This window comes from Lithohypha guttulata, assembly GCF_036872675.1.
Source record: "Lithohypha guttulata strain CCFEE 5908 chromosome Unknown scaffold_2, whole genome shotgun sequence".
NCBI classification, from domain to species: domain Eukaryota; kingdom Fungi; phylum Ascomycota; class Eurotiomycetes; order Chaetothyriales; family Trichomeriaceae; genus Lithohypha; species Lithohypha guttulata.
This window is the reverse complement of record NW_027042751.1, coordinates 1,754,967-1,776,218: the sequence shown is the minus strand read 5'-3', so window position 1 is coordinate 1,776,218 and position 21,252 is coordinate 1,754,967. Positions and strand designations below refer to the sequence as shown.

Genomic DNA, 21,252 nt, shown 5'->3' with positions numbered 1-21,252 from the left:
CCACATATGCAGAACGACGTGTCGTACACATCAGGACGGATGAGAAGGAGAAGAAGGGAGGGCAAATACCGCCCCGGAATCCTTTTGTTACACAACTTACGAACGTCCATGGAGGACAACCGTCTAGTTCAGAGAGAAATCGACGACAGCCGCCGAGTCCACACAAAGTCCTTCGCGGAACGACAGAATGGACCGCGTAGTAAATCCTGTCACGGAACCCCCGTTCATGTGCATGAAGGAATGTTCTTTGACGAAATGCTCCACTCTTCTGTGGAATCTGTCACACATGCTCACATGTCAACAAACAAATATAAAACATCAGCACAGTCCACGTCGCCCTTGAGTCAAGATATAAGGGTTGGATGTTCTCCCTTAAAACTATGGCTGAAGGAAGGGATGACACTGCGAACTCAAAATCATTTCTGAGAGGGAGACAAGATAGGTGTGTTTTGTCTATGTACTAACAGGCTTCTAGGTCATGCTTGCATGCCAGTCGTCCGTTGTTCGTTATGAACACTCCTCCATACACAAAGACAATGCTGGCTCCAGTGATCAACTAAGCACCACCTTTCGAAAACGTGAAAACCACATCTCCTCAACGACCATCTCACGGTTTAACCTGCGTCACGAATGGCCTGGATGACATCTCATCACAGACTTCGGCATAGAAGACTCTCCAGCAACAGGTGCGTGGAAGAGTCAATGTACAACAATCGACAAGAAGCGAAAACTTTTCAGATAACCCAACAAATCCAACGCCATGCAGTTCCACAAGAGCACTCGCGATCCATGCTCACCTTGATCGCGGCATCTTCAATGCTTCGTGTCGATCATGTTTCTCGTCGAAGTCCAGGTCTGATCGTTTTCGTGGACGAGAAAGTGACGAGAGTCTATTAAAATGCAATATATTCCTCAACAACGCCCTGTCAATCTCGACAGAAAAAGAGTGATCCCCAAATGTGAGATCAGATTGATAACACTCAAACGCATCCAGATATGCAAGGGTCGCGCTGAAACACGCAGAGAGATTGGTCGATAAGACGGGGCACAATGACACCAATAAAGGTTACCGTACCTTGACTGTCAAGCCAAATATATCTTCAACACGCTATGCGCAGACTGTGTCCACGCGAGGTGTTGATGGCCAAACAACCTGCTGTTGAGCCATGATTGAATGCCGCTCGGAGATCTAGGTATCTAGCCGAGTATGACAGTGGCTTGTGGTGCCTCTGCCATAAGAGTTTGTGATGGTGTAGGATGTGAGTATCCGAAAGCAGGTGAGTTTGACCCAGACTGCGAACAAGATCCAGTAAACAGCAAGGGCGAAGACGCCCGTGAATAGGTAGGTGTCTGCGATTTGACCGACGATAGCTCGGATGGTGGCGAAGACGTTACATCTTGATTTACTGGAGTGGAGGCACCTGATGATTCAGCACTTCCAATACTGTCTGCATCAGATATCGAACCATCGTCCGCAGTGCCATCTGTTGCACGAACAACAAGCCCTGCGTTCTGTATTGGTGACGATTTGGCGGTACCAAACTGTGCCAACCATTAGCATTTCATTTCGTGGATATCGACTCCTTCGATGTTCGAGGGGCACCTACAAAGCAGTACTTGTCCACTAGTTCCTGGTAGGACTGGGAAGTGAGTGCTGGCTTTTCTGAGAACAGAGCTGGATTGGGTGTCACAGGAGCAACTGTTACTGCAGGAGCGCTTGTGCCGAGTGGTTTGCTGTGCACGCCATTCTCCAGTTTTTGAATTGTGGGAGCTGGACTCTTCGCTACGACAGGAATTTCGCGGGTAGACTGCTTTGCAACCATTGGAGGCAAACCACTATGCTCGCCGAGCAAAGCGTATGCGCTGTTCTTGGCGGCAGACAGCGAAGAGTTGAAATCGTATCTATGTCCGAACATTTGCGACGAGCCTTTACTACGTCGAGCGGTGGAAACATCAGGAACCAGTTCCTGCTTTGAACGTGGGCTTCTTAGTTTGATCTTCGGTTCACCAATCAGAGAGGTTGGAGATGTGGAATACGCAGATGCATAGTTATCAAAGCCAGAAGCAAAGTCGTCGAACGAGATAGGCATGGATTTCGGTCGGCCATTTGATGTGGGAGGTGATGGTCTGCTGCGTGGCAGAGCATTCAGAGGTCTCGCACCAAGTCCTGTAGGCTGTTGAGAAGGTTTGGCTTTCACCTTCTTGATAAAGTCAACTTGATAGTTCATCAAATTGTTGCTGTCCCAATGTTCTTGACCGTTGACATTGTAACGCACGCAGAAGAAGAGAGTCTTGTTCTCGAGGTTCGCCTGGTCAGCTAGACTAATGCTGAACGTGAAGCGATCAATCTCAGGGTGGTCAGGTTTGCTCAGGTCATCACTAAATTCTGCAGCGACCTCTGATGTGGTCTTCCAGTAATCCAGCGTGAAGCGTGCAGTAACGTGCTTCTGGAAAGCCAGATTCTTCACAACCACCACACCAATAAGATTCTTCTTATCGGCTGAAAGAAAGACTCGTTCGACGTGTACAGGGAGAGCTTTTCGCTCTTCGGTAGGCTGTTCAGGAGAATTGGCCAATCGTATCTCCCACTCAAAGGATGGACCACGAGAGCGAGCGCTGGCTTCATCCGAGCCAAAGGGAAATTCGCTCTCACTCTCGTAGTTCTCGGCCGGAGAAGAGCCTGCGCTGACTGCAAGCGGCCTGTCGACCTGTAAGAAGTGACGTATATGCTCGAGCTGAGAATCGAAATGTACAGCTTTGTTGTAGGTAGGTGTACCAGGCATACTGGAAGGCCTCCTACGGGAATGTGGCCGAAGAGCAGGTTTTACCAGTTCACCAGACTTTTTCCTCACCATGGGTGGTCTCCGACCAATACCATCGCTTTCGTCCGATTCCGAATCTGTGGCTTTAGGTGACAATAATATCGGTTGAGGGGGTGAGTGAGAGTGGGTAGGCTTGACTTCGAAGACGATGTTAGAATCGGTACTTGAACGCGAATGGGAGACCCTTTTTTGCGAGCTGGACAAGGGCAATCGATTCTCGCCTGCAGGAGATGAGCCTTCCGAAGCAGCTTTGCCATTGACCTGTATCGTCTCTTGTGTCCTTATTGGGGAACCCGACTTGCGCTCACCACGAATGCCTCTTATGGCGGCTTGCAGTTCGGCTAGGTTCTCTTTCTCTAACTGTCGAGAGCGTCCTCTCGTCTCTTCATCGTCGCTGTTGTGATTGGATTCTGGAGGAGATATGGTCATGCCTGGAGGTATTAAGCCGTTTGTTACAGGTGGTGGTGACTGTCGCATACTGTTATGAAGGTCGAAAACTACACCTCTCTGCAGGTCTGTCATCGCGACTGGCGGCTCATGGCCAGTCGGCGTCGAAGGGCTCCTTCTATGCTTTGTCAAGTACGAGGAGGAGCCAGCAGATCTCGGCAAGCTTGGCCGCATGTCTGTGGTTGGGAAGCTGAATTCTGGAGCAGCATTGTATTGTATGTAAGAGGGTGTTCGACTCGGTGTCGGCGTGGAGTGTTTCGACGTCGCAGGAGATAGCTGCGATGGAGGAGTGTAAGGCATTCGTGCGACAATCGGGCGATCGGAGCAAGAATGCTATTGAGAAGAACAGGTGTGCATCAAGCTCAAGCAAGAAGAACGAAGAATAAAACTAAATACCGCGAGACTGAGTAAGTGTCAGCACAATACTTGTTGTATTGGGGACAACCGTTTGTAGGAGGAAGCGATGCACAACTGAAGCTGAAGATGAGTTTGCACACGAAAGTCATCCAGATCGAAAGATAGGTTGGAACTTACAAGATAGACTGCAGTTGTCAAAAGGTTGAGTGTTTGCGTGGCTCGGTGAAATCTTTCGGTTGATGACTTCCGTTTTCGTAAAGTGAGGAAAATTGGACCTTGGACCAACTCAAACTCGCAAGTGCGACTAACCAGTAACTTGAGTACTGGCAGCAACCAGTCAATCTACCACACAGAACCTTGTACCTTCGTAGACCTCTATCCTCGTTTAGAAGTATACGTTGTCTTTGTTCTTTCTGGTACTGCAAAACAAAAGATCAAGCCACGAGAACCCGCTGCGGATTAGAGCGGAATTATCAACAATGCTTTGCCTCTAGCGAATACTTCCTCCAGAATTGTTGTTGATATTCGAAGCAGAGTAAGACAACGACAACGGGGATGATGATGGGGTTAAGGACAAGAATGAACAGGCGTGGAGGGACGACTGCTCATCAAGGTGAGAGTGCTTCAAAATAGGTTTTGCTCGGAGCCACAATGTTGATCTAGAGCCCCAGCAGTACCTGCGATATTAGATTTAGTTTTTGACAATGGCAAAAGCGAATCCTTGTCATATGGAGACTTAGTGCGGCATTAGCAGGTGGACAAGCTGATTAGCCTTCCTACGAGTGCGGCCGACTACGATTTGCACATGTTACTTTGGAGGCGTTAACTGCACAGCACGATCTGCATACAGCACGGCTCAACAGCTTCCCAGAAGACATTGTAGTCCGTGTTATTGGTAGACCCCAACCCTCGAAGAAACGGGAGGTTACAGGATGCACGAAAGCTCATGCTACTCGTACAGGCTATAGCATCGCTGGGTCGTAGTTGCAGGATCAATGATGGCAACACCAAGAACGGATGACTGCGTTCTTTTCACACTTTGGGCTCGTACATGCCTGCTGCAATACGTGAGGAGCCACGCCCAAACAGACACATTAACGGTGTTGGCCCTCTCACTCCACACGTTCAACATGTGAATCGTTTCGCAGAACCAACGCCCTCTACTCGAGTAATGTGTTGAGATTGTGGGATGTTCCTAAACGCCTACTGTATGGAGTCACTGGAGTACGACAACAACACTCCGGATGCAGCTGAAAAGCTTAATTATCTCGAACGATATCGGGAGCAAAGACTGCGCACAGACACTGAATACCACCAACCTCTCGCCTACTGGTATGCGCATTCTTGTACACCATATGGCTCTTCCTAACGTGAACAGACTGTGCAAGGCCACTATTCGAGCCTGTCGCCCCTCTTGCGAGCACGACAGAAATCCGTCGGCGGCTCCTTCCCGTTTCGATAATTCGCTAGCCATATCGCCTACTGCTGCCAAGCTCCGCATTCCTGATTGATTAGCTGAAGCGCCAATGATCTCGTATCACGAATCTCTGAAACATTGCACAGCAACTGTTGGCAGTTTCTTGGTCATTGATAGAGGATCGTCCTTGAGAAGCTACACTTTCTTGTCGTTGGGCAATGCCTGTGACTCTACTAGACCTCTCAAGGTCTTTAGATTAGCCGACATCGCGTTTCGAACCAGATACGCGCGTCTCAAATTACGCGACACCCTGGTTGGTCATCTCCAAAGATTACGCCCCGATAATACGTTAAAACGATGCTCAAGAAATTGTGGTTGTTAAGGTGCTATCAAGTTAGCTACCGCACACTATCTCAATCTACCGGAAGAACCGGCTTGAGCTTACTTCAGGTTTTGTTTCTTTTAAGGCCCTGAAAACAAGGCAGGTCTTCAAGTACCTCGTCATGATAACGTGGCTAAGCGAGTGCTATCGCCTATTCTTCCGCCTTCCGTCCCGTGCGGTGCATACCATTTCCCTTCCTCAACATACCGTCCTTCCTTTGGTGTTTATCATTCGTCGAGCTGCCTACATCATGACATCTATCAGGATATGTTACTGGTATCGTGTCGACTCGAGACTTGTCGCATGACACGTCTTCTTTGCTTGGTAAGTCGGATTCGGTGCGTTTCGCAGTGTAGCTATCTGATACGTTGGAATTATGCAACCAATGCCAATGCATGCCGTGCACAAGTATCTTGTCGAGCTTGCCTAGAAACTCATATCGCTCAGGAACATTCTTGCTAATATTCCGGCTTCTGGATTACGCTAGTTACTCAGCTCGCTGATCCCCAGAAGCCCTAATTATGCTTCGCTATGTCCCAGATCCAGATCGACTATCCACGCCGGACTCTCCATTATACCCTCCTCATTGCAGCCCATAGCGGCATCGACAAACAAAGTCTGCTCGCCATGTCTAATACTTTGATAGATAGCCGGTCCAAGCATCGCATGCCCCCTCTTTTTGCACGAGTTCTTCCCTATCCAGTCCGGAGGAAGCATTTCCATACTTGCTTCGTCATCATCACTACTTTCGCTGCCCTTAGCGTCTTTCCAAGCCACTCTGGCGGACCCCCATGCACTATGTATATGTCCGAAGCAGTGTAGAAGAGGTCGTGTCCTGACGATAGCTCGACGGAAGATGCTCGCAGCCTCCACTTGATTTGAAGTGTCTGCGCACTGGTCGAGGATGTACTTTGGTGATCCGTGGGTCATTACAGTGTCGACGTCTGTGGGCATCATTGACAGCGGAGTTGCTATGTTCTACGCGTGTTCTACTGATCCTCGATTGAAGCGATCATGGCTGGTCGGATATTGAAAGGCTGAGACTCCGTAAGCTGGGGTACATGGTGATGCATAGATTGTGAAGGAGCTGCCGTTTTTGAGTTTCAATGTATGAGTGCCTTCCTCGAGGTAGTGAATGCCGTGGCCGATAACTTCGTTGCTGGTCCAGAGATTCTTGACGATCGAGCAGAAATCGTGTCCCATGCCTTCTCGTTCGCAAAACGCAGGATCGAGGTCGACATCATGATTTCTAGGTATTACCCGTTTGAGTTCTGCTGATAGACTTACTAGTTCCTCGATAGCCTCTGGATGTTCATCCAGTCCTCCCTATCTGTGATATCACCACAGTGGAGGACCACATCGGCTTTGGGTAGGGGTTTGACGGATGATTCACTGCTGGTGTATATCCTGAGGTCAAGATCGTGAGTATCCGACAGGATCAGAAAGCGGGTACTTACACTTGATTCTATATTGCTTCTTGATACTGATGAACCGGGGCATCGAATCAGGATGGGCTTCACGCTTGGCGATTAACAGGGAGAGACGCAGACTTGGCACTCATATATTTGCGGGATATAGGTATGGGCTCTGGATAGGCAGTAATGTGCTCGAACCTAGAATCTACCCATACGCGCGACTGTCAGATAGCCTCGTACTATGGTGGCGCTGTCCTGAGTACCTTATTTTACAGTTCATGTCCATTCGCAATATGAAGCATCCCCTGTCTTAGAATAACTACAACATCGATCGAAATAAAAGCACAGGGAGGATGCCCGCCCCTCAGCAATGAGAAGTCTAAGCAGCAGTTGCCTACACGTTTGATCGAGCTGTACATGCTATAACCATCACCAATCTCATCATGAGACCTTTCTATTACGTCCCCATTACACTCCGCAACCGGATGAATCGTGTCAAAATGTACTGGTATACTGTTATTCATGCCTGAGGCATGAACGATGGATTTTCGATATTGCATGCATTAGCGAGCCGTTCACGGCCTGGCCTGTATATTTGTGCCTGAAGCATCAGCCACTTACTCCACCACTCGTGAGAGCTTGGACATGCGGGACCGTTTTGCTCTTGCAGGTAAACATGTCAGCGCATGAGAAACCTGCCCTTGCACATCAGAAGCCGGGAAACGATGCTGCGATGAGTTGAGCTGAATGGCGGTCTGCGTGATAATAACGCGATTGGTTCGGATTCGTAATAAGTGTGCCTTCACACACCGCCAAAGTCAATTAAGCGACAAGACTCGTGTCTAGTGGATGTTCATTGGATTGGCACGACCTGGTTCGGTGGATATGTTGAGCTTATCTCTATTGATGGAGTCCCACGGGGAGTACTGGGGCACTTAATCTCAAAAGACCTTGGTATAGCGGTACAGTACTGCCCAAGAAGGATGGAGGGGAGAAAATATGTAGATTTGCAAGCTCTAGAAAATGGAGGCGTCCTCCTCGTTTGTTGAACGATGCTGCTTGTAGCAAGAGCACGAGGTGCGCTATTAGGTACAGAATGCATGAAATTCAGGAACATTACTCGTATGACACCTTACCATATGCGTGTCCAGGTTGACAAGGCTCTATCAAATCGTGCAGGGGTGTGTCGTTTTTCTTAGTCAAAATTCTGCATCCAGTTCGAACTTGCGGGGTCCGATCCAGGATGTAAAGGATGGAGAAGTCATTGGAGCTACGGCAGCAAAATCAATCGCCTAGTGTACCAGTGGCGGAGGACCAAGAAGAGTGCTGTTAGTTAGCGCTTCCCCCACGTACAGCAACTACCGCCATCAGGTCAGGGTCTCCTCGGACGCCAGATCAGTAGGCGTAACTGGTTTTCGCTGGAGAACAAAGTTTCAAGCATCCGTGTCGAACCCAGATTCAAGGAACCCGCCCTGCAGAAGCATGTGAGATATTTGTGGTACAGTACTCGAGCACGAAGGTTCACAGCAAGCATCGTACTTGATATGTTTTGTTGATATCTTGCTGTGCAGCATGTATAAGCAGGCAGGCTGTGAGAATTAGCAGGTATTCTGTACAAGCCTTCCCCATATTCACCTATACTCACTCTTCCTCTATGCACAACCATGTTACGAGCATGCAGCTGATCCCATGTCGCTCAGCGGAGCATGTTTCTCCCTGACACTTCTGCACCCCAGAGAATATCAATAAATTGACATCAGTCACATCTGGACAAGTCGGTTTCCAGGGCTCCATCTCTTCAGATCAAGACACTCACAGGCAACTGCTCGTACGCCGTCGCCAGCTAGACGAACACGAACTCATCTCATCGTGACCAGCGATCGTCAACGAGCTTGACATCGAGCATGCGCGAGCGTCGAGCACATGCCTAATTGCGAGTGATTGGCAATCTAACAACACTGTTGATTCTTTAGAGTCCTCAACAGAAATGAAAAGGTGTGGTCCACTAACACCGTATTTCTCCGATGACAGAATATCTGTGGAGATTTTCACACATGCCAACTCAAGATCTTGATCGCACTCGTTTTGCAAGATCAGTGCGTAGTTGGTCACCTCAACATGATTGTCAAAATATGAACCCAACTCTCATGCTGACGAACAGTGCTCCGGATGTTCTGTGGGTGGTTGAATGATTACCAAGCATCATCGTCGGACTCCGAAGATAGATTTTGTGCTCATTATCACTAACCAGACTAGGGCCTTTTGCCAGAAGCCTTATCACTTCGTTGACAATGCTTGTATTGCGACACGATATTGGTCTGTCTCGCGAACCACAGTAGTCCAGGGAAGCAGCGAGAACGTTGATGTCGGCGAAACCTACCATTTGTTCTGTGATCGACTCCTTGTTGACAGGGTAAAGCACATGCCATGAAGGCTTCGCTTAACAGCCTTGCATGACTGGCAGTCAAATGAACTCAACAGTCTCGGCTTTAGTCGGCGTTTGCACCAAACTTGTATGATGAACCAAGTGATCCACGATAACCAGCCAGGGATTCTCCACGGGGTATAGGTGCAGGGTCTGGAGTGCACTGCAGAGACACAGACTCTTGGACTGCAATGGTGTTGCACCGCTTACGTGCATGCCTTAGGAGAGTCTGGGGGACCCTAGGATACTCCATTTTTGGGCCATCTCGATGGCGAGCCATATTCCAGTGGTGGTCAATGAGATGTCCAGCAGCGTACTGATGGCGTGATGTACGTAGTCGAGCCCTTCATGAGTGGAGTTTCGTGCTGTCCATGCTGTGTTATCAAGAGTGGTTCTACATTCGAATACTGTACGTTTGACTTTCAAGTCATCGTTGCACAACCAGATCGTCGACTACGGAGTCAACAACACTCGACATACCTGTGCTCTGGCTACAGTGGTGGATAGGTGGCAAGGTGGTGTGGAGTGAGTTGCGATCCATACTGGTCGCAGCTGCCCAACACAATATTGTGAGGTTGCACATGCCATCACTGCTCCTGCCTCAGCAGAACATCACTGTGGAAATGGGAAGGAGCTGCGCATATCGATCGACCACCTTCCAAAGGGAGTAAGTGGAAGGCACTTCGTGCCACAACGATGTGATTAACTCCCGTCATCGAACTCAGATGTGGTGGTGTGCTCGCGACCTCACCATCTGTACGAAGAGTAGGACCAGAACTCATACACCAGCTCGAACCGAATGGTCGAGTTTCAACCAGATGTTTCGTGTTGCTTCGAGTGGCTTGTCCTGTCACAACGTCTTGTAGTTATAGTAAGAACGCTCGTAAGACAACGGCGACGATTGGACACGAGAGACGTGCCATGAGGAAACGTTGATGTCAGATGTCATTCATGTGTTCTGTCTAGTTTCTAAAATCATAGTTGTCACAATAGATACCTTTTCTCAATAAGATAGATCCCGACAATACCCCTGACGAATCCAACTCTTCCATCGCCAATGGCTGATGCTAATAAGAAGTCCGGTCTCGTAAATTGGTCTTGTGGTGTCCTCATCCCCAAAGTCCTAGCTCCAATGTGCGCAACAGTTCCAATCCAAGCTCGTAGCCTCCGTATATCTGGCACGCCTTCTCATTTCAGACGCACTTCTCCCATCAAGCCCAATGAAGCAGCTGTATCATCAAAAGCTTATCAAAAGCTCATCATCAAGCAAACATTTCTCCCCTAAACCTGAATCCTAGTTACTTGGACCCGTGGTTTGGCACTTCCTCACCCAAATCCTCATGCTCTCGTTCACTTTTCCCAGCCCTTTCCTTTCTGTGACGAAGCTGTCCTCGCGCATCCAACAATGAAGGTCTGAGCACCGCTCGAGCTGCTCCTCAATATCATTGTTGATGGTAGTGATGTATGCTATGTCTCCTGGACTTGATAAATGAGTAATCACGAAAGTCATGAACACTTCGCTCGCATGTCGATTAGCATATGCGATAGATGTGAACAGTCTCTGATGATCTTGAGTAGCACGTTCGGTGATGGGTTGAAAGCCCTTTTCAGGGACTGCTTGTGCGCATCCTGGAAGTTCTGTATCAGGTTCGAAGAGATCATCTAGGATGTCGTCAAGAGTAGGTTCCGACGTGTTTAAGGCGAGCTTGCTAGATATGTCGGTATCCTTATGTGCAGCTTCTTCGATGATCGGCGAAATTATCTTTTCCCAATCCACGCTCCAGACATTGGGACCTCGACACGCTTTCTTAACTTTTACGTTGTTGTATGCCTCTTCTGACGGGTTGTATCTCTCGCGTTCAATCCATGTACGACAACCGACATCACCGTCTTCGCCCATAGCGAGTTGCTGCTCATATTCTGTTTCGTTTTGTTTGAGGGTGATAGTATACTCTTGAGGAGCATTCGAATCGAGGTTTAGGATGTCTTTTCGTACTTGTGGTGCCACTTTAAGCACCTCCTTAATCGCCTTAGCACGGTTTAAGAATCTGTCGATAAGGTGCTGCCCATTCATGCTAGGATGTCCATGGATGTGCGAGTATACTAAGTAGCGGTAGCATTCTGGCCTACCAATCTCGCCCTCAATTTGCACCTCGTTGTGGTCCTCAACGTCGTCCTCTAGGTCTGAATCATTGAACTCAGCAGAAGGAGATAAGTCTACTTCTTCGATCTCTATGTCCTCAGATGTGGCATCCACATCGGCGGGCTTCTGCTTCATGGCGGCACGTGCAGACTCGCGGGCCTTCATGTCTTGTAGCATTTGCGAGTCGGGCTTCTGTGCTCCTTGCCTGTTCGCATGTTCTCGCTGCTGAGTAGTGGTCACCATTCTTTCAAGTAGTGACTGATCAGCGGCCTGGACAGGGAGAAGTCGCATCTGAGACTCAGAATCTTCAGCATTACCAGCTATGTCCTTTGATTCAAGATCGGTTCTCTTCGGGGCGTACAGAAATTCGTCACCCTCTTCCTCTTCACTGGTATAATCATCCCCGCGGTCAGGAATGTCAATTTCTAGCACAGCCTCCTCCCCATCTCGCTGTTCCGCAGCTTTGAACTTGGTCAGCTGGGCGCGAATTTGAGCTGCAAGAGGTCCATCTTTTTTCGTACCTGTGGCTCTTAGAGATGCTGTGGTCTTCTTCGCCTTTGGATTACCCTGGCATCCTCCCCGTATGCAGGTCTTAGTATTCTTCTGGCTGCAGAGAGCCTTTAGCCTATCACTCTCGCTGCGCAATTTTGGCACCTCAACCTGTAATTTCTCCCAATAATCTTGTCTTAAGATGTCGCTTAGTCGGTCCTCTACCGCGCCGTTCGGAAGGGCATCAGTGTCAATCTTGCTAAGCCTTCGCTTGACATTTTCCCGTACCTCATTTATTCTCTGTCGATTAAGTTTTCCGGTACACTCATCTTCGAGCACTTTTTGAGTGAAGGTTTTCAACTCCCTTAGTTCTGCGGCATTGCTGCCCAGTAAGGCTCCATAAGAAAGTAGCTTGGCAAAATGTTCAAAGCATCCCTGTATAGCAGAAAGATCTCTCAAGCGCTCTGACGCTGTCTCCCGTTGGATGATAAGTGATTTTCGGACACTTTCCATCGCCTCAAACCCTTTAGGAAGTGTTAAGTACTCCGGGAGACCTTGCTCAGGGTACAGGCCAGAAGTGTCGTTTTTCTGCTTCTGCGAACCATGATCGATATGATCCTGGGTGAGCTGCGAAAGGCCAGATAGGGTTGGACGGGCACCTTCTGAGGTTTCTGTTGCTATGCTTGGTTTGCTTGAAATACCCATGAGTGTACGGATATCGTTTGAGGCCATAGTAATTTGTGGTTGGACAGGCTTTCTCGCTCTCTTTGCTGGATTAGCCATCTCAGGCGCATGGAATTGCACGCGCTTTGCTGGCTTTTTAGAGCCGGCATCTTTAAGCACTGACTTCATTGGTTTACCAAGAGCACTGGCTGTGATGCGCGCCAGTCTTGCATCTCTCCTCTTTTGCTCCTCATCGATGCTCTTTACAGGCTCAGGGTCTTCTTGGGAACGGAATTTACGCTGAGCGCGAAGCTGCTGGCTCTTTGCGATCCCACGAGCTTCTGCGGCACTTCTGGCAACAGATGGTGCATCCAGTGCTGGAGCTGGCGAACCCGGCGCATCACCGTCTGCATCGCCTGAATTATATATCGATAGAAGATGCTCGATGTCCACATCAGGCTCGGCTGCGTCTATGGTCGCGGCGCCTCGTAGATCACCACTGTCCGGGCCTAGCTGATCAAGGGAAGAGGTATATAAGGATTGTGCACTAGCTGTAAAATCGAAGCTAGAGTTTGGGGAGACATGGGCGGAAGAAGGTGGTGTCAGTATACTAGGAGAACTGGGGAGTTTGTCACCGAGGAGTTTGTCGCCCGACACGAACAACCTCTTTCTGGTGACTTGCGACCGAGTATGGGACTGAGAAGTATCTATCGCGTTTTGTTTCGGATATTGCGACGGTGCTCCTGGGACAACATCGCCCTTAGCGTCGATGCTCGAAGTCTGTGCTGCAGAAGCTGGCTCCGGTAGGGCCACGGAGTCGTCGGCGTCCGAATCCAAATCAATCACAGTCGCATTCTGCAATTGCTGTAATACAACCTGACGATCATCGACGCCACGACGATCACGCATACCGCGATCACTGTTGATGTTCATCTGTATAGATGGCGATCGGCTCTCTTTGACTGGATCCATTGTTTACAGTAAGTAGAGTCAATTCTTTAAAAGAGGTAGAGAGGAAGGTCGTTGGTCAGGCGGGATGAGGGCTCGAGACGATATGGTAGTGGTCCAGCAGGGAGAGGGGGAAACACAGCGACGAAGATATACAAGAAAGACACGAAGGTAGGAGTGGTAAGCATGTTTAAATAGTAGAGATTACATCTCGTCGCTGAACAGCTTGAAGTAACGAGACTTACCTGTAACTGATATGAACCTCACTTTCGAACAGATCGCCATCAAAGGGTCTGGTCTGTACCAAGGTGTGTTGGGTAAGATACCTTCTGGGCAATACCAGCTATTGAGTATTTACCACTCAAGACACGATTGCGAGCTTCAGCGATGATCAAGAGCCGTGGAATCATATCGTCGATGTTCTATGAAGTCGGCGGCATCGTGCGATGAACAAGTCGTGCGGCAGCACCTGCTTCATTTCGCTCAGCTCTCATGGCCGACGATGAGGTCGTTTAGCAATGGTTCGAGTCACATAGACTCAACGTAGACCATGTCACTCATGACAACTCGATACGGACCGTGGATACTGCGAGGATTCAGAGACAGCACGAATCTTCGCCGAAAGGCAATTCGTTATCGAACACGGGAAGCGACACAATAAGAGTGATCTGTACAGGACTGGAGCAGATGATGGTTCCGTGCTGGAAGATAACGCGGATGTACTCAGCCAAGCATGCGTGTAATCCGACAGTGGCTTGGCCCGTTTAGGAGATACCCGAAACTTGCCCAGAATAGGCGGCTCAGGCCCTATGAGTCGACGAATGCGGCACTAATTATATCAGTCGCGATGCACAGTATATGCAAGTCAGCTTGGAGCTGAAGATGAGAAAATTGACCTGATGCGATCGTATGATTACAACAGAAGAGTGTTCGACCTTGCTTCAAGTGTTATGAGCTGACATCTATCAAGCCGTCCCCCGCGACTTCCCTACCAACACTAGAGATATCACTGACATGGCAGGTGAAGGACGACGCAGCAGTGGCAGTGGAGGGAAACTGGCCAGCTTTGAGAAAGAACTCGTCTGTTCTATCTGCACTGAAGTCTTATATCAGCCACTAACTATATTAAACTGCTTACACACTTTCTGTGGGTCGTGTCTGAAGGAGTGGTTCTCCCATCAACATCGCAAGGCCTCACGCTCTGCCTCTTCCTCCTCTGGAAACCCATATACCTGCCCAACATGCCGTGCCGAAGTTAAGGACGTCCAACACAATGCTACTGTCAGCAACCTGCTCGAGCTGTTCTTGGCTGCGAATCCTTCCCACGACCGGAGTCGGGAAGAAAAGGATGAGATGGACCAGATTTACAAGCCAGATGGTACCAGACCACGTGCGAAGATCTTGCCAAAGCTTGAACGTCGTCGTGAAAGAAGGACAAGAAGAGAAGACGAAGTTGCAGTCCAGGAGAGGCAACTGCTGGAGGAAGCAAGACAACGTAGCCTACAGGATATGAATACCACGGCTTCAGCAAGCCATCTGAGTTTGCCCGAGTCCCACAGAAATCGAAGTACTAGTGGTGAGAGAGAAGATCGTCGTCACCGTAGGCGGGAAAGAGAGAGACAGCGCGAACAAGCATCTGCATTGTCAGTCCCTTTCTCTTCTCATGCAGAGGACAGCGATCAGCTAGATCCATCATCTGAATGTCCTCCCACGACTTCTCCCAGACATCCCAATGCAATTGAAGCGCGCCAGCGAGAACACGGTATGTCTCATCAGGCAAGTTTACGTTCGCTTGTAAGTGCGTCAGAGAGTGGTACGGGTACAGGTGACAGCTTTGATGAAGCTCGTATCATGCAGGAGATACTTGACGAGGGTCTACTTGGAGATATCGACATTGACACTCTAAACGAGGCCGAGCAGGATGCTTTGGCAGAACGTATAGCTGAATTGTATAGGCAACGGCATCCAAGACCTATGACCTCAAGCATTCTGTCTCCCGAACCACGAACTTCTACCCCTCCCCGTTCCAATCAACAGCAAAGCCAGCTCCGTATATCGGGCCAAAGCAGAAGCCGGACAGACGTTGCTCAAACTGCTACGCCTTTACTCCTGCCTCGTCATAGTGGTTCCACTAGTCACTCCGACATCTCGAGACCACCACCTGCCTTCACGACCATAAATAGATCAAACTCTAATGGCTCTTCAGTGACCATCAATCATCGCAGAACAACTTCAGACCTTGCACGAACAGGCAGACAGGTCGAAACTCCGCCAAATGGAAGTGTCGAGCGCCCTGCTACCTCGACCGTGAGTGCTTCAGAAGCTCGGATACTGCAGCCAACCTTGACAAGGAGTCTTTCGAATGGTGCTGCGAAATCGCGTCCTGAATCACGTCCACTTAGAGCTTCGGAAACCTGGCGCCAGGCTGCTGGAGACGAGGGCAAACAGAGAGCAAACATTGGAACTTCCTATTTACCTTCTCCTCAACCAACAAGCACGACGCTCACCATCGCACCCGCCTTGCCAAATGACGGTTCACATATTGCTGAACTTGATAGCACGCCCATACCGCAAGCTGCGACAAGATCGCAAAGTCATTACGAGGAGCCTTTCGTAGCATGCTTTCGTTGTGAGAAGCCCGACATTCAGTATGAAATTTACAAGCATTGCCGTACTTGCGACGTAGATCTATGTACGCAATGCTATCGTGTGGGTAAAGGTTGTAAACATTGGTTTGGTTTTGGACACGTCGCAGAGATCAACTACGAAGCTCTCAAGTCTCGAGATGAGATGACAGAACCACCTCACAGCCTAATTGGCAGACAGTATCACAAGCCTACACCATCGACCATTCTTGGAACCAGACCTTCGACTCGAGAAGAACATCAGCCAGACAGAACTTCCTCTAATCCCATTGACCGACTTTCAGAAGGTCACTTCTGTAATCGATGTGGTTCTTTTGCAAATGCTCAATTTTGGCTATGTGATATATGTAGCGATGGAGATTGGGGCTTCTGCAAGCAATGTGTACAAAGTCACCACTGCTGTACTCATCCTCTATTACCCGTGGCCTATCATCCTGAGCCTTTTCCAGCCATACCAGGCCTTTCCAGTTCAAATGGTCTCCATACAGACACGCTGCAGCCTTTTCCACTGACGACGAAAGGCACGAGTGCCAACAACAGCAGACCGCACACGCCTATGTCAGCTGCCTCCAACCGCTCACAACCGGGTGTTGGGTATGATTATCTCTTTATGGACGTGGTGTGCGATATGTGCAGAAAGCCTATAATAACACCCACTCAGTACTACCATTGTCCCTCACATGAGACAGACTACGACCTTTGCAATTCCTGCTACCAGTCTTTCCTCCAACATCCCCGTATGCGACGTGACCAAAACACCAGCGCCGAAGACATCGCTGGCTGGCGTAAATGTCCTTCTGGGCACCGAATGATCGTTCTTGCCTTCGAGGCCGACGTCTCCGATGAAGGCGACGGTGGAATGCGACGCATAGTCAAGCAAGATCTCGTCGGCGGCTGGAAAATGACCGAAGCAGATATCCAAGCTTGGAATCTGCAGAACAGCCATATCTCAAACGCACCTAAGAGCCCACCACTTACCAGCAGAGCAGGAACCTGGACTTGGAAAGAAGACGCCGCCGGTACACGAAGACGCAGTCGCTCTTCGACTTTGAACAACACTCTAAACGGCCTCAACCTCGACGGCAGTATGGTACTGAACAACTCCATGCGCTTCCCACCTAATGGTGGTTACGGCAAGCAAGGGGTAGCGTACTATGCGTATTGGCCTGAGGAAGGCGAAGCTGGTGAAGGCGAGTTAGTGTTACCTAGAGCTGCGGAAGTCAGTGAGATTGAGGATATTAATGGTGATTGGTGGAGTGGTGTTTATGCTGGTGATGTTGGCGTTTTTCCCTTTGGCTTCGTCAGAGAGTATAACTAGGTAGCCTATTTGATAACCATCAGAAGAGCATCGGTTTTGGCAATGTACTTCGTTCTTGAACCTTGTAAATACATAATTGAATGCCGACACGCACAAACTCGGAACCGATTTGAGCATTTCAAAAAGAGACTTGAAAGGAATCTTGGCGTTTGTGAACGCGAATATATGGGAGCACTGCACTCCAGTAACCACGACTCAGATTGGGATATTATGGAGTTAAAATAAATCCTGTTATCAAGGCGAAGGAAGAGCCGCCGTGACAACAGCGCCTGGTTCGAGGGTAACTGTGCTGTAGGCCGTAACCACTTGTGATAGGTTGTCAGTATACGTTTAATCGGTTGTGATAGTGGTGGGAAAAGGGGTGGGGGAGGTGACTTACCAGAAATACCTGATGAGCTTGAGCTCGGGGGTCTAGGAGTCAAGTCTGCTTGCGTATCTACGTATCACAGATTGTCAGGGTTTTGACATATTCAGGTATCTTTTCGCGCGGGTCTTACCAGCAGCAGCAGGAGCAATGAAAGAAGCCGTACTCACCGACGCCGTACTCAGCGTCGTACTCGTCGTCGTCGCAGTCGTGGTATCCAGCGACGTGACGGTCTCCTGCTCCGTTGTCGTATGCTCGCTTATCGTGGTATGGTCTGATATGACCATGGACGTAACAGTCTCTGGCTCAGGACTCGGCAGGACACTCTCAGTGACGGTGTCGAGCATGGTCGTGGTATAGTCAGAGGTAATCATGGAAGTAATGGTTTCGGGTTCTGGGCTTGGTTGAGCGCTCTCAGTGATGGTGCTGAATATAGTCGTAGTGGAGGTTGTGAGTGAAGGGGTTGCGGTGATGGTCGAGCTGATAAGGATTGTAGTCGTGGAGGGCTCTGGCGGCGTGGTTGTTACTGTCTCTGTACTGATTGATGTGCTAGGTGTAGGTGTAGGTGTAGGTGTAGGTGTGGTGGTGGCGGCTGTGGTTGTGTTCTGGGGCAGCAGGGTCTTCACCATCAAACCTGTGAAGCCAGCGGTCAGAAGTGCAACCCCGACGATCCAGGCTACGATGCCGCCGATCGAGCCACAGCAACAGGTTGCAAAGACCTGGGATGCCTTTGATTTGGGACGTGGTCGATGTGGCATCTCGTTTTCAGCTCCTCTTCTCCATCGGTGGTATGGGTCTTCGTGGTATGCTGGTTGTGCTAGACGGTCTTTTGCCATATCGTCGAGTTCGTGCTCGAAAGGAGTCCTGTAGGGCCCGGTAGGTTGAGGAGTCATCTTGTGTCGAGGCGTGTGGTATCTAGGGGGGTGGAGTTTGTATAGACATTGGTGGTTTTGGATGTCCCTCAGAATCTGAAGTGGTGAGCCTAGTCAGTAGCAGACAAACTATACAGCTTGCGTTGCATTGGGATACTTTGGTCGTTAGTAGGCAGGTGACAGCCAGATATTATGGATGTCACGGAGGAGACGCTGCCTTGCAGCGACAAAGATTCTCGCGATGTAGAAATTGGTCTACAAGCTCCGACCAAGAGTAAGATCTTGTGGTGCGTAAGCTGGTGTAGTTTCACTTCCCACGACTGATCAGCATTCGAGATCGAGGAGGCATCGATAGAAGAAACGTTTTAAACGGACTATAAAAGAGACGGGGAACCGACATTAGCTCCATTTGCGGATTGCAGGGAATGTATAGGATTGTTAATCTGCTTGAACAGCTCGCGCTCGATTTACGGTGAAGCCGCATGGCGAATGAGCTAGATACTTACCTTCCATTTCTTGATTGTGGCATCAGCCCCTATGCTGTAGACGCCTTCTTTAAGCCAAGCGACACCATTGACACCTTCTTTGTGGGCGTTGGTAGCTTTTATCCTCTTACCTGGTTCATTGAGGATCCACAGGTGAATGTTCGTGTCCAAACTACCACTCACGGCATGAGTACCTTCAGGATTGAAAGCGATGGAAGTGATCTTGCCAGTGTGTGCACTCCATCGATCAGTAACAAGATCGACGGAAACTGAGCCGGTCACAAATCCAGTCAAGCCAGAAGAGATCTTGTAGACGTAAATCTTACCTGCTGCCGTGCCGACAGCGAGTAGAGAACCGTCAGCACTGAAGGATAGTGCAGTGATAGTTGTGGCTGATACCTTGTCAACGGCTGCTGCTTGTCGTGGGGCAGAACCAGGCTTGACAGTATACAAGCGAAGACTCGAGTCTGCGCTACCAATTGCGACAGTGGTGCCGTGAGCGGCGAGTGCCGAAGGGGAAGACTTCAACGGAAGCTCGCCGTCTTCTTCGCCGTCACGGTAGACGATGACGCTCTCGGCTTGAGCAACGATGACAAGAGAATCGCTTGTGCATGTTACAGCTTTCGGTTGGGTGTTCAAAGATGTAGGCTTGCCATGGAAAGTGTGGGCTCCAAGGTCGACAGTACGAATTTTGTCGTCCCATCCTACGGAATAGATCTGAGCATTGGAAGATTTGGTCGTGGCAGCCAGCCCAGAGATGATGTTTGTGTGGCCATCACCTTCGATCGTTTCGGCCGAGCCTTTTGCGATGTCCCAAGCACAAAGACGACCTTCGTAATCGCCAGTCCACAAAGTAGGCTGCGAGTCAAGTGAGGAGACGGAGAGGGCTGTAATATTCTTGGAATGACCGGAGATGATCTTGGTCGGCTTAGCTGAGTTTTCATTGAGGTAGTTGAGGTCACCACTGAGGGATAAGGAGATGATTGTGCCGTCTGCGCGACTTGGCCAGACAACTCCGACCTGCTGATCAGCAATGTTGATATTGTCGCCAAAAGACCATGTATGTGTGACCTTGGCAGCTTCAATGTCCCAAGTCTTAACAGTACGATCGCCAGAGCAGGTGACAATGGAACGAGAGTCCTTGGACCAGGAGACACCAAATATGCTACCAGTATGACCATCGGAGGTATCAGAGACCTCGGCCTTCACTTCTCCTGTCTTGCCATCATACAGATAGATCTTTTTGTCACCTCCGACACTGACCAAGTGGGTACCATCAGGAGAAAAGGCTGTGCCGTAGATGTAATTGGTATGGTTACCTCGACCGGGGATGCTGTTGAATTTGAAAGGAGCACCGTGGTAGAAGACTAGATTCTTGTCGTCGCCAACAGTAGCAGCTCTCAGAGGTCGCTGCTGTCTAATGCTCACAGCATTGACCTGAGCAGAATGACCGCTGATCTCACCGACGGTATTGCCAGAATCAGCAGTCACACAGTGTCCATATCTTTGCTTGCCGTCTCCTACAGCAATTATACGTTGGCTATCTCCATCCCAAGCAATGTCGTTTATGCGACCATTGATGATCGAGTATTCGCCCTTTGTGGTACCGGAGCCGTTGGGAGAGCAGTCCCAGACACGAACTACACCAGAGGCATCACCAGAGGCGCAGTAGAAGCCGGAAGGAGCGAAACGAGCGACGGTAGTGGGCGCAGTATGTTGAGTATACTGAGTCGAAGTCGCGGGATTGTCAATAGACCTGAGAAAGATGGACTTATTCGAGGCGTATGCTATTCTTTCACCCTTTGCATCGGCGGCTAGTGGGGTGGGTTGTCCTCGAGTCGTGCTTGGGAGGGCAGCGAGGATGTTCTCTGGTCATAGTCAGCTCTTGCTTTGCTAGGTCTGACTTTCTGGGTACCTGTTACAATTGACATGGTGGCTGCGGGATTGGAGAGGACATGTATTCAGAAAATAAAGCTAGTGAGTTGGAGGAGGGGTGTGTATAAGGACCACCTGGAAACGCAGATCAGGTCTTTGAATTACTGGAAACATTTACAGGACTA

The 21,252-nt window shown here is 49.5% G+C and overlaps 4 protein-coding genes across 4 annotated transcripts; 1 reads left to right on the top strand and 3 right to left on the bottom strand.

The window, feature by feature from the left end:
• Positions 1–1,197: 1,197 nt before the first annotated feature.
• LTR64_002762 (uncharacterized protein) lies at positions 1,198–3,251 on the bottom strand (the record flags this gene model as incomplete). Its single annotated transcript, XM_064897128.1, has 2 exons — positions 1,198–1,542; positions 1,608–3,251. 2 exons carry the CDS (start codon positions 3,249–3,251, stop codon positions 1,198–1,200), a joined length of 1,989 nt encoding a protein of 662 aa, XP_064756078.1.
• A 7,308-nt stretch (positions 3,252–10,559) lies between these two features.
• Positions 10,560–13,532, bottom strand: LTR64_002761 (uncharacterized protein; the record flags this gene model as incomplete). Its single annotated transcript, XM_064897127.1, has 2 exons — positions 10,560–13,111; positions 13,172–13,532. 2 exons carry the CDS (start codon positions 13,530–13,532, stop codon positions 10,560–10,562), a joined length of 2,913 nt encoding a protein of 970 aa, XP_064756077.1.
• Positions 13,533–16,709: 3,177 nt separating this feature from the next.
• On the top strand, positions 16,710–17,471 carry LTR64_002760 (uncharacterized protein; the record flags this gene model as incomplete). Its single annotated transcript, XM_064897126.1, has 2 exons — positions 16,710–16,747; positions 16,790–17,471. The coding sequence occupies 2 exons, from the start codon at positions 16,710–16,712 to the stop codon at positions 17,469–17,471; spliced, it is 720 nt and encodes a 239-aa protein (XP_064756076.1).
• A 453-nt stretch (positions 17,472–17,924) lies between these two features.
• AIP1 (WD40 repeat-like protein) lies at positions 17,925–21,123 on the bottom strand (the record flags this gene model as incomplete). The annotated part of the gene is made up of 3 exons (XM_064897125.1): positions 17,925–18,803; positions 19,214–21,060; positions 21,108–21,123. 3 exons carry the CDS (start codon positions 21,121–21,123, stop codon positions 17,925–17,927), a joined length of 2,742 nt encoding a protein of 913 aa, XP_064756075.1.
• Between the last annotated feature and the right edge of the window lie 129 nt (positions 21,124–21,252).